The sequence below is a fragment of the Hyaena hyaena genome, unplaced genomic scaffold, assembly GCF_003009895.1.
Source record: "Hyaena hyaena isolate Hyena2069 unplaced genomic scaffold, ASM300989v1 scaffold_1243, whole genome shotgun sequence".
Lineage (NCBI taxonomy): Eukaryota > Metazoa > Chordata > Mammalia > Carnivora > Hyaenidae > Hyaena > Hyaena hyaena.
The window spans coordinates 424868-437097 of record NW_024081881.1 but is presented as its reverse complement, the minus strand read 5'-3'; the positions used below and the strand labels follow the sequence as shown (position 1 = coordinate 437097).

At 40.5% G+C, this 12230-nt stretch overlaps 1 protein-coding gene across 1 annotated transcript in view; it reads right to left on the bottom strand.

Moving 5' to 3' along the window:
- LOC120224782 (extracellular matrix protein FRAS1) overlaps positions 1-12230 on the bottom strand; it is a 415754-nt gene that overhangs the window by 33674 nt on the left and 369850 nt on the right. The window contains exons 52-58 of the mRNA XM_039223043.1: positions 10857-11007; positions 9543-9702; positions 7176-7344; positions 4701-4947; positions 3112-3456; positions 1148-1308; positions 429-576 (exon numbers count right to left, since the gene is read on the bottom strand). Coding sequence (XP_039078974.1) covers positions 429-576; positions 1148-1308; positions 3112-3456; positions 4701-4947; positions 7176-7344; positions 9543-9702; positions 10857-11007 — 1381 coding nt within the window. The remainder of the gene's footprint in view (positions 1-428; positions 577-1147; positions 1309-3111; positions 3457-4700; positions 4948-7175; positions 7345-9542; positions 9703-10856; positions 11008-12230) is intronic.

Here is a 12230-nt window from a genome sequence, read left to right as displayed (position 1 = left end):
CCTAAGACTGTTTAAATATCATGTCTTTTGTAAAGTCTATGATTCTTCTACACATAGCTGCTATTCAGTTCCCCCTGCTCCCATAGTACTGGATTTACAGCACTATTAGGTCATTTATATAACATATTCTAATTTTTCTGTTTAAGGGTATGATTCCCCCAACTAGATACTGAGCTTCTTGAGGACAGGACCCAAGTCTTACACATCTTTCTGTGCCCAGCATAGTACTAGAAACATGAATGTTTATTTCTCCATGTGAAGGTATGTGTATACATGTGCTCATACACACACACACACACACACACACACACACACACACGATTTATTTCTTGAATGAAATGTGGATGAGTTCTAATGTCATATACTTGGAAGATAAGGAAAAATAGAAATTTAGTCTGAGCTATCACCTGGAATCTCCAATATCTTACCATCCTGGAATGTGTCATTAATTGCAATGACAGCCTGGAAGGGTTTGGTCAGTTCGGCCCCTTGTGCTGAGCTGAGAAAAACCACAAATGTCTCCAGCCCTTCAATTACTGGATACTGAGTGTCATCCAAGATAGTCAAGGTGCAATACTAGAAGAAAAATCATGATGTTAACTAGACTTATTGTGGTGATCATTTTACAATATACACAAACACTGAATCATGATGTTGTACGCCTGAAACTAATAGGTTATTTGTCAGTTATATCTCAATTTAAACAATAACATAAATATAAAAAGAAGAAAAATCAAAGCAAACTTTATAGAATGTCCAACACATAATACCCATCTGCCTTCAGGAGAGTAAGACAAAGGTGATAACTTGCTTTCTCTGGTGGTCTTATAGTCCACCTTTTAATTCACAAAATTATAATCCCTTTATTACAAACTCTTTGGTGTTTTGTCTCTAGATATTATCACCAAACAAGTGTCATTCCTATCCTAAATCTGTGGTGCTGGATATTAGACGTCGACAATGTCACTTGGAGAGTGTACAGAAGATTTCTCTGGGTTTGCTCTCTTTTTTGTATGTTTGTGTTTGTGAAGAAAGGGAAGATGGTAATATTGCAAGGCAGGGGGGTTAGAGTCCTCCAGAGAGTGTGGACGGCAGAATAGAGACAACATTAACAGACCCATATGGTCCTGGACTGCTCTATGCTCACCTGCTCAGTGACACCTGGCCCAAACTCCACCTTTTTAGAGCTGGGAACATAGTCAACTCCTGGAGTGGCAGAAGCTGGGTCTGAGGGCCGTGTTGCACACCAGACAGATGTGAAGGTAGAAAGGTCAGTCCCATGACGGATAACTGGAATTTTCACTGTACCTAATGGAGACCCACAGAGATGTCAGTGGTCAGTCTTAAGCCGGAAGTCAGTGGGTTTTCAGAACAGTGTTCTCCCTCACAGCAGCAGCAGCTTTATCCTGTGAGCCTGTCTAATCCAGCTTCAGTGATGCTCCTGTGCTCCCTCTGAGGAAGGCTGAGAAATGTCACCAGCCCTGTTTTTACTGACATTAAGATCAAGGGCAGATATGGAGGAAGGCCTCATGGAGGTGGTACTGGAGAAACAGCCCTTAGGGAAAAGTGGTTTTGTGGCTTCATGAAAGAGACTGTTCACAGGAGAAAAATAAAGTGGAGAGGGTCCATCGAAAAACATCTCAAGCCTATTTTGGGAGAAGAAACTCAGAGAGTACGGCCTCAGGGATGAACTAGAAAATAGTCAATTAAGAAAGAACCAGCTAGGGGACCCTATGGGGCCTGAAGCTGAATGTTTCTAATTAAATGTTCCTAACTGGGTTGATTTCCCTATTTTATCTGAGTGGCACACACATCATTACTTAAACCATAAGTGCTATTGCTTATGTTAGGAATAAACCTCATCTTGTGGTCTACTGTAACATCATACTTCATAGTGTCCTAATGATACACAGGTAGATTTTTAGCCATTTTCACAGTCAAAGTTAGAGCAAAGCTACATGAAAATCCCATCAGTCATATTTTTCTAGTTAATAAGCTGCAAGGTTCAAAGTAGTCATGGCTGAGCATTTGGTATATAGGAAAGAAACCATGGTACAGGAAAGGTCTGTGTTCTAATCCCAGCTCTGCCATATTAGTTACTGATCTCTGAAGCTTTATTTCACCTCTGTGAGCTGCCATTTGCTCTTCTTTTTTTTTTTTTTATTATTATTTTTTTAATGTTTTATTTATTTCTAGGAGAGAGAGAGAGAGACAGCGTGAGCAGGGGAGGGTCAGAGAGAGAGGGAGTGACAGACTCTGAAACAGGCTCCAGGCTCTGAGCCGGCAGTCAGCACAGAGCCCGACGCGGGGCTCGAACCCACGAACTGCGAGATCATGACCCAAGCGAAAGTCGGACGCTTAACCGACTAAGCCACCCAGGCGCCCCTGCCATTTGCTCTTCTATTTAAAGTTCTCTTTTCTACAGATTAAGTGAGAATATATGGAATGCAGATGGCATGGTGCCTGGCATTCAGTGAGTGCTCAGAAAGATTAGTTCCCACTACCCCTCAGAATATCACTTTCGAAGAAGTGAATGGCCTTGACCAGGTGGCTCAGATCAGTGGATGCCCCTTCTGGCAGTATGTCTGCTAGCAGCATGCAGAAGACTTTGACACCCTTGTGGTGCCAAAAGAGGGAAAGGTGCCTGGGTGGAAGAAATCTGCCCACTGACTGCTAGGGATGTTATACGAATGAGAAAGTTTCATTTGTTAAGATACTGAAACTTTGGCATTTATTTGTTCTAGCAGCTAGCAGTATGCTAAATAACTTACTCCTGTCCCCAACAGATCATATTCTTGACTTCATAAGATGAAGTACTTAGTACTGTGCCCTCTCTCTGGATGGGAGAACGAGAGATGGGCCAATGAAGCTCTAAGCCAGATCCCTCCCTGCCATCAGTAACCAGGGCAAGAAAGAGGATGGGGTTCCCTATTCTTCACTACCTTCCATTCTTGGTCTTAATGCCTACTATTACATGTCTCAGACTGACAAGGGTGTCACGGAGGAATGGCATTCTCAAATGTCTTAAGAACATTCTCAAAACATAGAGGAAATTGTTCAAGAAAGAGATAAGGCAATGGGTGATGGAGCCCCAGAGATGCTCTCTATTACCTGCATCCTCACTGACAGTGAAAGCCGTGTTGCCCAGGGACACAGTGGAGGCATCATTGGGACCACTAATGAGCACCTTGGCCGACGCCACCTTTCCGATGCGGGCATTGTCAGAAGCATCTGCCAGGGCAATCTCAAACTCTTCTTCCTCTTCATACTCACTGTCGTCAATGAGCATGACATCACAGGTGGACATGGTGGCCCCAGGCCCAAATATCACACGACTGTCAGCAGACATCCCTCTAGATTTAAAATCAGAGCCCGATTCTAGAGCATAGAGGCTGCTTCCCATAGCTGACTTAGGGATTGTGTAGCAAATTGCGGATACGATGCTGCTTGAATCCCCTAAAATTCAAATGGCAAGAAAACCAAAGCATTTGAATGAGCACTTCTCAGATTCTAAAATTGCTGGTAATTTGGTAAGCTTGGTTCCCTCTGACACATCCCATCACTATTTCTGTTCAAACTCTGACATGAAACCTTCCTGCACTTCAGTTTCTTAAGTCTGTGGTATAAACCACTTGAGGATTTAATATACCCAAGATACTTCGCCAAACAACTTAAAATGGATTTCCTATTCCGTGAATTTTGTGCTCTGTTAATTCACAAGACTCATTGCCCACCATCTAAGACCACAGCGGGTAGAAAGATAAGAGAGATATTTGGTACTTTAAGTAGCAAAGTAATTGTGTCCCGAAGGTAGTGATCTGAGCACAGTTCACCGCCTTTCTGAATAAACTTCTGCACTTTAATTCTCAGGAAGAAATTGGCTTGTTTAAAAAAAGAAAAAGAAAACAAAATAAAACCTGCCTCTCTGTACAAATGACTTTGCTTATTAGTGCTGCCATGTCCCTGGAAGACAGCCTGTTCTGAGCCTGGCTTGCTGAATCAGAGCAATCAATGGGGCTTACTTGTTTTCCAAGTGGCATCACCAAGGGTCTGCATTATCTACAGTGTTTGCTACACTAATACCCAGTCAGCAGATTCAATAAACAAACAAACAAAAAAACCTGACCTCATCACTTACAGTCATGTTCTGGCTTTGAGTAGGAGGTTTAATTTCCATGAATTTTAAAGTCCCAATATTGCATGATCATAAATGCATACGATCTTTGTTTTGTTTTCAATCCCTCAAGCATTGTCCTTTATTTCTCACACACAGTTTATCTCTCAATTGAGCTCTATATGTGACACTCAAAAGGAAAATCTTTAAACATATTTTTTGTCCTCCCAAACTGAGATGAGAAGCCATTTCTTACAAACTTCCCTCCTTGACCAAGGCTACTAAATATTTATAGATTAGGTGATTGATTAAAACTTCTAAATTCATGAATAATTTGCAAGGCCAAATATAACCAGTTTTCTAACTCCATTAAAGGATAAATGGGAGCACTAACAACTTGAACTAAAAGGAGCCTTCTGATAGTACTCACTACAGGTAGGATCATTATTAGAGTTGTTCTGGGAATTAAAATGAAAACACTTACACACGGAAGTTAATATGGTACATGAGCACTTGGCACAGAAAAAGGATGCAAAAAAATGTTAGCTATTATTATAGCTCGCTGTCATCTTTGGCACCAACAGACCTTTTCTTTCAATAGGCGCAAACAGAAAACCAGCACTCTCGTTGACCCGGTAGGTCTTCTTATCAAACTCTAATGTGGGTTCGTCCTCAGTGTCATTGATAATGACCTTCGCCTGGGTGAACTCCCCTAATAGGGCATATGCTGGCATGCTGAGCTCCACAGTGAAACTCTCAATGTTCTCAAATACATCATCATCATTGATGATAATGGTGCAGGACTTGGTATCCTCTCGCTCATCAAACTGCACCTGTCACAAAAGAAACAGCGAGGAATTACATTGTGCTTCAGAACCCCCTGTTATGCTCCCCCAGATCATCATGGCAAAAGGGGACCCAAGCCTGGTGGGCAGAGCACTGAATGAAAGAGCTGGTTCTTCTACCCCAATTTCCTGCTGTGTCACCTGGAATGCTACTGCTTCTTTTTCTTCATCTATACATTGGAGCTGATTTACTGTATAGGGACATGGAATGCAAAGATACCTTCTACTATCTGGTGACTGTACAAAAACATGTGGGTAATTATTCATATATTATTTTATTAATTCACTTGGAGCAAGAGTCATTTTATTACTCATGTCCCTTTCTATGTGTGGCAGTTTACCTGGAAAGATCTTTGAACTTGGAGTGTGAAGTTCTGGTGGTCTCAAGCTAGGCTAGTCTATGAATTTTTACAAACATCAGATTCCTCATCAGCTAAATAATAATTTCACATACTTATTTCACATATTTACTGAGAGGACTAAGAGACACAATGTATAATAAAAGTTCGAAGTATATTTTAAAGGGCCGAACAAATGCGAGATATTATCTTTATTACCATTACCATACTGCTTACGCAATCAAAATTGACATAGAATCTCAGTGTACTGGATAATCGAGTTTGAATCCATTTACATTATGAACAAGCCAGACTAAATTTTAATGTTATATTTAACTAAATCCTTTGTCATTAAGATGGGCTAGGTCTATAATATATATAAATTTATCCTGATACAAAACAGAGAAATTATTTTATATTCACACAATCATGAACTTATAGGGATTTATTCTGAGTTTACTTTGTCTTAAAAAAATGATAAAGACAAAATCTTGAAATGGAACCAGGGTTATGGATTTATCTAGAATTAAAAGGCTAGGGAATAGATCTGGACTGCACTTTGTGTCAACTGAGATAGCTAAAATGTGTAAAATAGTCATCAACCTCTAGGGACACACAAATCTGAAAAACATATAATTTTCATCAGCAGAAAATTACTATTCCATATCTAATCAACTAATCAAATTAAGTTTTACTAAGCTCCACATTTTAAAACACTCCATAGATTTCGATTTAGCTCTGGAACCCACTAGAAACACCCCTAGATCTCTATGTAGCTCTAGAATCCACTGTCTTTGGTCTTTCCTTGACAAACACAAATACATGTTCTTTCTTATTATTCTTCTAAAAGATTCCTTGGCTTATCTGTTCTTTTCTGATTCCTCATTTAAATTGACCTCAGTCTAGCTGAAATGCCTCAAAGAGGGAGCCCATTCCTCTTTACAGAGATTTACAATGTCATAAGAATGGTGAAACTACTTTGCAAAAACATAGAAGAAATACCTCATAAGTGCCAAGTATTGTATCATACATAAAAGATGACAAATATGGGGCATGCTGCCATAAAGGACTTTACTGTTTAAGTCCTCTTCCTCTCTCTTTTGTGTTTACTCTCTTCTTTCCCTCTCTGCCTCATTCCCATCCTGGCACTAGTTACCACCAGTGTGGTAGAGACGTGTGCAGGCACCTCTGCCCCAGCTGCTCTCTGCACCCCCTGACAACCACCACCACCGCGGTCCTCTCAGTCCTGGCACAATTTCTGGCACCTCACACTTGGCCTGTCCAAAGCACAGCCAAGAACACCCCTTGCCAAACCTGCTCCTCTGACAGTGTGCCCTCCCAGCAAGGAGCATCACCATCCATCTCCTGCTTCTGCCCACTATCTAACCCATGGTGAAATGCTATCAATTCTTACTTATCTGTTCAATCCACCCACTTGTCTCTACTTTCTCTCCATAACTGAAACTCAAAATCCCATCATCTTTCACTCAGCCTATGCTAAGAGCTTCCCAGCCATCCTCCTACACTCTCTCTTCCCTCCCTTCAGGTAGAGAAGGGAAGGGGAGAGGTAGGGTTTGGATGCCAAAGGCCTCACATAGAACACGATGGAGACTTTTTGTGGTCATGAAGCAAAATGTAAAGACTGAGAAGCTAGACCACTTTTTTAACTTTGACAGTTAAAACTTCCATGGAGAGTAAATGGACTGGGAGGAACTAGGCCCTGTGAGAAGGGAACACAAGAAAATCACTTGAGGAAGGGCGCCAATGGAAAGGGAGATGGGGTAAAAATTAGGGGGAAGGTGCCACACTTGCCAATGACCAGTGTCCATTGGCAGAGCCAGCTCCGGTCAGGAATTGGAGGCCTCCTCGCCAACCTACCTGGCCAGCATATTCTACATAGTCCTGCTGTCCCGGTTGGAGGCTGACCCCGGAGCTGGAACTGGCGGTCCCTTGCTCGGTGCGACACAGGATGATGGCATACTGGTTCAGGTTCCCAGTCCTCTGCACTGTGACGCTGACAGACCCCGCCTTCTCACTTACATTGTAGCTGGAAGCACATAAAATGGTGGTCTCTGAAATCTGAGCTGGGGCTGTGAAGAATCCACTTGTTTAATGCCTGTCACTTCAGTTGGTTACTGGTGTCAGGTAGTTCCGAGAATAAGAAGTTTGGTTTCTTTAGGAAGTCAGGTTATAAACTGAGGAAACATTCCCTCGGGACAGTCACAGCACCAAGTGACCAAGGAGGCTGTGGATGCAGGATGGTATCTGCCCCATTTCCAGAGCGAGTTGAAAGTCATTTAGAAAATGAGCAGCACATAGGAGCTACACACTTTGTACTTCAAAACACAGAGAAATGACAATCTCTCCCTAGAATGGTAGAGTAATTGGAATAATTCAGTGGGTTCTTAGGAAAAAAAGATGCTTGGAAGATAATTAATGACTTAGCTCAGGTGGAAACTGACTGGACAAGATCTCCAGGAAGTATGAAAAGGAGCCAGGGTGGTGGCAGAGAATTGGGGCTACAGAACAAAGGTGTTAAGACAAATGGAGTTTTATGACATTGGGGGGTGACAAGGTGCTATAGACTGAACTATAACATATGTTCAATATGAACAAATTCATATGTTGAAATCCTAACCACAATGTGATCATATTTGGGAGGTGATGAAGTCATGATGGTGGAGCCCTCATGAATGGGACTGGTACCCTTATAAAAGAGGTCCCACAGAGTTCCCTGGTCCTTCCACTATGTAAGGACACAGGGAGATGACAGCTGTCTATGAACCAGGAAGAGACTCCTCACTAGCAACCAAATCTGTCAGCACCTTGATCTAGGACTTCCTTGCCCCCAGAACTGTGAGAAATAGATTTCTGTTGTTTGTAAGCCACCCAATCAATGGTATTCTGTTATAACAGCCCAAACAGACTGAGACACAGGGTAAACTTAGCTTGCTGATATAATTTATATTGTTTTTGTAAAGTAGAAGGCAAACTATCCATGTGCTATTAATTCATAATAAGTATCTAGGTTTAGAAAAGCCATAAGTGATGGGGCCTGAGCTGGGCCTTGTTTTTCATCCCTGAGGATGATGATCAAAGGTTCATTTGCCTGGCCCAGAACCCACTTGTGTCTTTTTGCTGTGAGGGTTGTAGGCAAAGTGCCCCTGAGGTCAGTCCCCATTGCTAGCTTTGGGACACTCTGTACCATTCAGCCCATTAAAAGTTGGAGGCTTGTACAGAAAAAGTGATTGGATTTAGTCTATTTATTTAATTTTTAAGGAGATATAAATGAGCAGAACTTGCATATAAAAAAGCTGACTATAATGTTTCACTAAGTTCTCTAAGTATGTGTGACTGGAGCACATGAAATCAAGTTTGTAGGTTACCTCCCAACCCCCATTCCAGTTTTCATCTGAATTATCATGAAATTGATTTCTTCAAACAGTGAGACTCTGAAATGTAGATTTAAAGAATTATTTCCTGCCCCTCCCCTGCATGCATTCTGTCTCTCTCTCTCTTTCAAAAAAAAAAACCCATTAAAACATTTTTAAGAATTCTCTCCCCCACAAAATTATAATCCTAGTTATAATCTGACCTGTAAAATCAACACTGTGCTTGCCTATTTTTACCAAAACCGGTGCCTATTTGTCTTTCAACCACCCAACAGGCTATAAAAGCTCCTTAAAGAGCTATCTATATTAAGCGATGAATTTGTTCCAAAAGATACAGAATTCTATGAACACCAAAGGAGCTAGGGGGGGAATATAAGCCCAAGAACAGAGAGAATGTAAGGGGAAGGCAAAGATGTTATTATTATGGGCCAGTGGTTACTTTCATAACTTGGATGTGTATTTTGTTTCTTCTCTAAAACTTGAAGACAGAAGGAAAAAAACTTGTAGGAGATGCAGTAAAGCACAATGGTTAAGATCACTGGACTTCAATCCTGGTTTTACCACTTACTAGCTATGTGACTTTGGGTAAACTAGTTAACTTCTTTCTGTCTCCATTGTCTTGTTCTTGTGGGGATAACAACAGCACTCACAACTGCAGGTAGTAAACAAGATGACGTATGTCAAGTGCCTAATACATACAGAATTAAAAAACATTTGGTGATGTTATTTTTATTATTGTTATCCCTACCACCAACATCATCAGATAACTAGAGTTAGCCCCCAGGTACTTCAATATGATTTCTTCTCTTTTCCTGATTAATTTTTCAAGAAGGAACACCAATAACCTTTGTACCTGGTATATTTAAAGCTGATGAGGGACCACTGAACATGGAAGACATTGTCGCTGACCACATTGGGTTTACTGTCTTTCACCAGAAACTGGAAACTATCCATCATCTCGTGGATCTTCTCCTCGTGCAACACATAACGAATCAATCCCAAGTTCACATCCTCTGTGAGAAGAAACACATGGTGAATGAACTGGGGATGTAAACACAGTCTTGTAGATTCCACACTATCCTATCCAGTTTATTTTTCTAATGGGCTGCAGATAGAACTTAATGTCCTAAGAACAAAAAGGGATAGTCATCTTAAAAATAAATATATCTGCCAGATTTTAAAATAAAATCCTACAGCTTCATGTGACAAAAGAGGTACTTATGTATAGGAAGTACCCTTATGTTGTTGTAAAATGAGAATCCCAGAGTCTTGGCAAAAAAGAACTTTAATGAATCTGTCTGGAATATTAAACGCAAATCTGAAAGCTGACGGAGGAAAATATTTGACTCCATCCTCTGTATATACATGCTTATACTCACCCCGACTTCCTTCTAAATAAGGTTCTTTAGAAGGTGTGTGCAATTAAGAAAAGCTGTATTTTTTAAACAGCCCATACATGAAGTAAAAAGAACATGTTCTCTTCTGGGAAAGAACACAAGATTGAGAACAGGAAGAAAAGGAAAATATGGTACCTGAGTTGTAAGGTACAGTTTTTGTAGTGACTGCTTAAAGTAAGGTCTATCCTCAAAAGAAGCCTAGAAGAGTCTGACATACTTATAAGAAACTAAAATACAAAATGGTTTGTTTGATGTGATTCAGAATAAGAAAATATTTCTGTTGAGCCACCTATCTGTGTTGATTTTAATTTCTTTGCTGAACACATAAAAGACAATCCACAACCCTTAGAGAACAAAAATAAACCGTGCAGGATCACAGATATTTCAGAAAGTATAGTGGTTGTTTTTAAAAGAAACCAAGAAAGCCTGAAACTAACATTGTGTGTCAACTGTGATTAAATTTAAAAAAAGAAGAAAACCAATCAATACATCATCCTTCCACTAAATCGTGACAAAACCTAAAGCAATTTGGGAGCTGAGGAAGCACAGTAAGGAAAAAAGAATTTTTTTTGGTCATAATTCAGATTAATAGGAAAAGGAATTCAGGAGAAGTAAAATTCCAAAGCTGGGTGGTTAGACACTAAAAGATCTGTTTGTTTGCAAATAAGTTATATGAGGGTAAGTAGCTGGAAGTGGTTGTAAGAGAAGATCAGCGTGGTGGGGAGAGTTAGAACCGATTTATCCCATCTCTTGGTTCCCCAGGTCCCCACCCTGCGTGAAAGTGACAATAGTTCTGCCAGGCTGGAGCCTGCTCTCCACGTAGCCATGACTGGGGCCTGCTGTTATCTCGTAGACAAGCTGCAGGTCCTCTGTGTCCGGGTCCATGGTCAGCAGTTCTTTCTTGGTGATCAAGTTGGTTGCCTGGAATAGAAACCCATTAAATTTAATTCCTGAGGTGGGAATAAAGCCAGACCAAGACCCTCTGACTCAGAATTAATTCAGTTCAACAATGATTTACTGAGTACATTTATTGCATGGAAAACTCTGTCAGTGTTGAAGAGGCTATGAGGATAGCACCATCCCAGCCTCTGTCCTTGAGGTGTTCATACTTTATTGGGAAAGAAAGGCTCATGAGCAAGGTAGCTCTTAGGCAGGAGCCATAATAGGAAATAGAAAAAAGAGTACTGTATACTTTTTGGGAGTGGAGGGATGAATTCCATCTGGACTGGAGGAGAGATTTGAGATGGTGGGAAAGGTTGGAACTTTTAAACAACGATAAAATACAGGCTACTTTATACCTTATAGGAGTCAATCATAATGCTCGAAACTGAGTAAGGTAAATATGTGATACCCCAATATTGCTCAAACACATTGGCTAAACCTTAATTCTCTCATTCATCCATTCAACAAACATTTAGTAAGGGCAAAGGTTTGGGAGAAAAAAGGGGGTTATCAACAGTATTAAATATTGTAGATCTAGTAAAGTAAGGACATGTAAGTGACCTTTGGATTTGGCAACATAAAAGTCATTGGTGACTTTGATAAGAGTCATTGCAGTAGGATAAAAGTGCTAAGTAGAAAACCAGTTTGGAGGGTGTTGAGAAGAAAATGGGATGGTTCTGAATATGGGAGAAAAATCAAATAGGGGATGAGAGGAATTTGTACTAATTTGAAAAAAATTCCAACCAGTACAGTAGAAAGTTACAGCACAGCAGCTACATACACAGCCAACCAATTAGCTCCATGGAGATGAGAAAATCCACATCCTAGAGGGGATACCCCACGTAAAAGAAGGGAATCAGTTCGTATGGATTTAATGCTTGATATGGAAACAAGTAAGAATCATGGTATATCTTAAAAAGACCAAATTGGGATTTAGGAGGAGATAAGAATTTTTAAAATAGAAGGAAGTCCTCTGAGGATGCTCACCTACAAAATACTCACTTTCTTCCCATCAATGGCATATTCCAGATGCTTCCTGAAGTCCATCCTCCCCTTCTTCTAGTAAACAAACTTTTAGCTTAGCCAGCTAGAGATTATTTCCCAGCCATTCATGTAACAGATGGACCTTATGACCAACTTCTTGCCAAAATAATATGAGTGCAAGTGATGTGTTTAATTTCTCTATCGCTTGTTTAAAATGA